General features: G+C 37.9%; 1 protein-coding gene across 1 annotated transcript in view; it reads left to right on the top strand.

Annotated features, from left to right (window-relative positions):
• Positions 1-8, top strand: part of LOC137614788 (glutamic acid-rich protein-like) — a 719-nt gene extending 711 nt beyond the window's left edge. The window contains exon 2 of the mRNA XM_068344455.1: positions 1-8. This exon is cut by the window's left edge and continues 423 nt beyond it. Coding sequence (XP_068200556.1) covers positions 1-8 — 8 coding nt within the window.
• The last annotated feature ends 1,220 nt before the right edge of the window (positions 9-1,228 follow it).

Here is a 1,228-nt window from a genome sequence, read left to right as displayed (position 1 = left end):
TATGTTGAAAAACACCCCAAAATGGGCATTCCCAGGAATCAGTTCCAGAGGAACAAAAGGATGGTGTAAATCTGATGCGATGTACTTGGAGGATGCTTGGACCAGCCTACAAGGCTGGCTTTGCAGAAAGGAATAGCTGAGCTGCTTCTAGTATGCCGTGTTCCCTGGTGGGGTGGTACAAGCTCTTCGTCAGGAGAGAGAGAGAGAGAGAGAGAGAGAGAGAGAGAGAGAGAGAGAGAGAGAGAGAGAGAGAGAGAACTGCATACTATTCATTCTGACACTGTTGTTATTCCATCAGTAAATATTTCTATTCTTATTCGGTAATCGCTACAGCTCATGCATAAGAATAATGATTAATTTCGTGTCGAAATGTATGCCAAGAATAAGTTAAAACAATGGAGAGAGTGTTTGTGAAAACCCTGTTGAATATTTAAAGGAAATCGTCAAGTTGCTACTTTCTCTAAATTTATAATGACATGAAAATGTCTTTTGCTTTTATTTTGGAAATATTTTTTTCTTGATCAGCTTACATCAAAGGTATTTAAAGTAAATGAAAAAGAATTGGTTATGACGGAAAAAAGTAAATGATTGTTAAGAAGCTATTATTATTATTATTATTATTATTATTATTATTATTATTATTTGCTAAGCTACAACCCTAGCTGGAAAAGCAAAATGCTATAAGCCCAGGGGCCCCAACAGGGAAAATAGCCCAGTAAGGAAAGGAAAGAAGGAAAAATAAAATATTTTAAGAAGAGTAACATTAAAATAAATATTTCCTATATAAACTATGAAAACTTTAACAAAACAAGAGGAAGAGAAATTAAATAGAATAGTGTGCCTGATTGTACCCTCAAGCAAGAGAACTCTAACCCAAGACAGTGGAAGACCATGGTACAGAGGCTATGGCACTACCCAAGACTAGAGAACAATGGTTGATTTTGGAGTGTCCTTCTCCTAGAAGAGCTGCTTACCATAGCTAAAGAGTCTCTTCTACCCTTACTAAGAGGAAAGTAGCCACAGAACAAATACAGTGCAGTAGTTAACCCCTTGAGCGAAGAAGAATTGTTTAGTAACCTCAGTGTTGTCAGGTGTGTGAGGACAGAGGAGAATCTGTTAAGAATAGGCCAGACTATTCGGCGTATGTGTAGGCAAAGAGAAAGAACCGTAACCAAAGAGAAGGATCCAACGTAGTACTGTCTGGCCAGTCAAAGGACCCCATAACTCT

This window comes from Palaemon carinicauda, chromosome 21 (genome assembly GCF_036898095.1).
Source record: "Palaemon carinicauda isolate YSFRI2023 chromosome 21, ASM3689809v2, whole genome shotgun sequence".
Lineage (NCBI taxonomy): Eukaryota > Metazoa > Arthropoda > Malacostraca > Decapoda > Palaemonidae > Palaemon > Palaemon carinicauda.
Note: the sequence above shows the minus strand (reverse complement) of the source record. Positions and strands in the feature narration are given on the sequence as shown.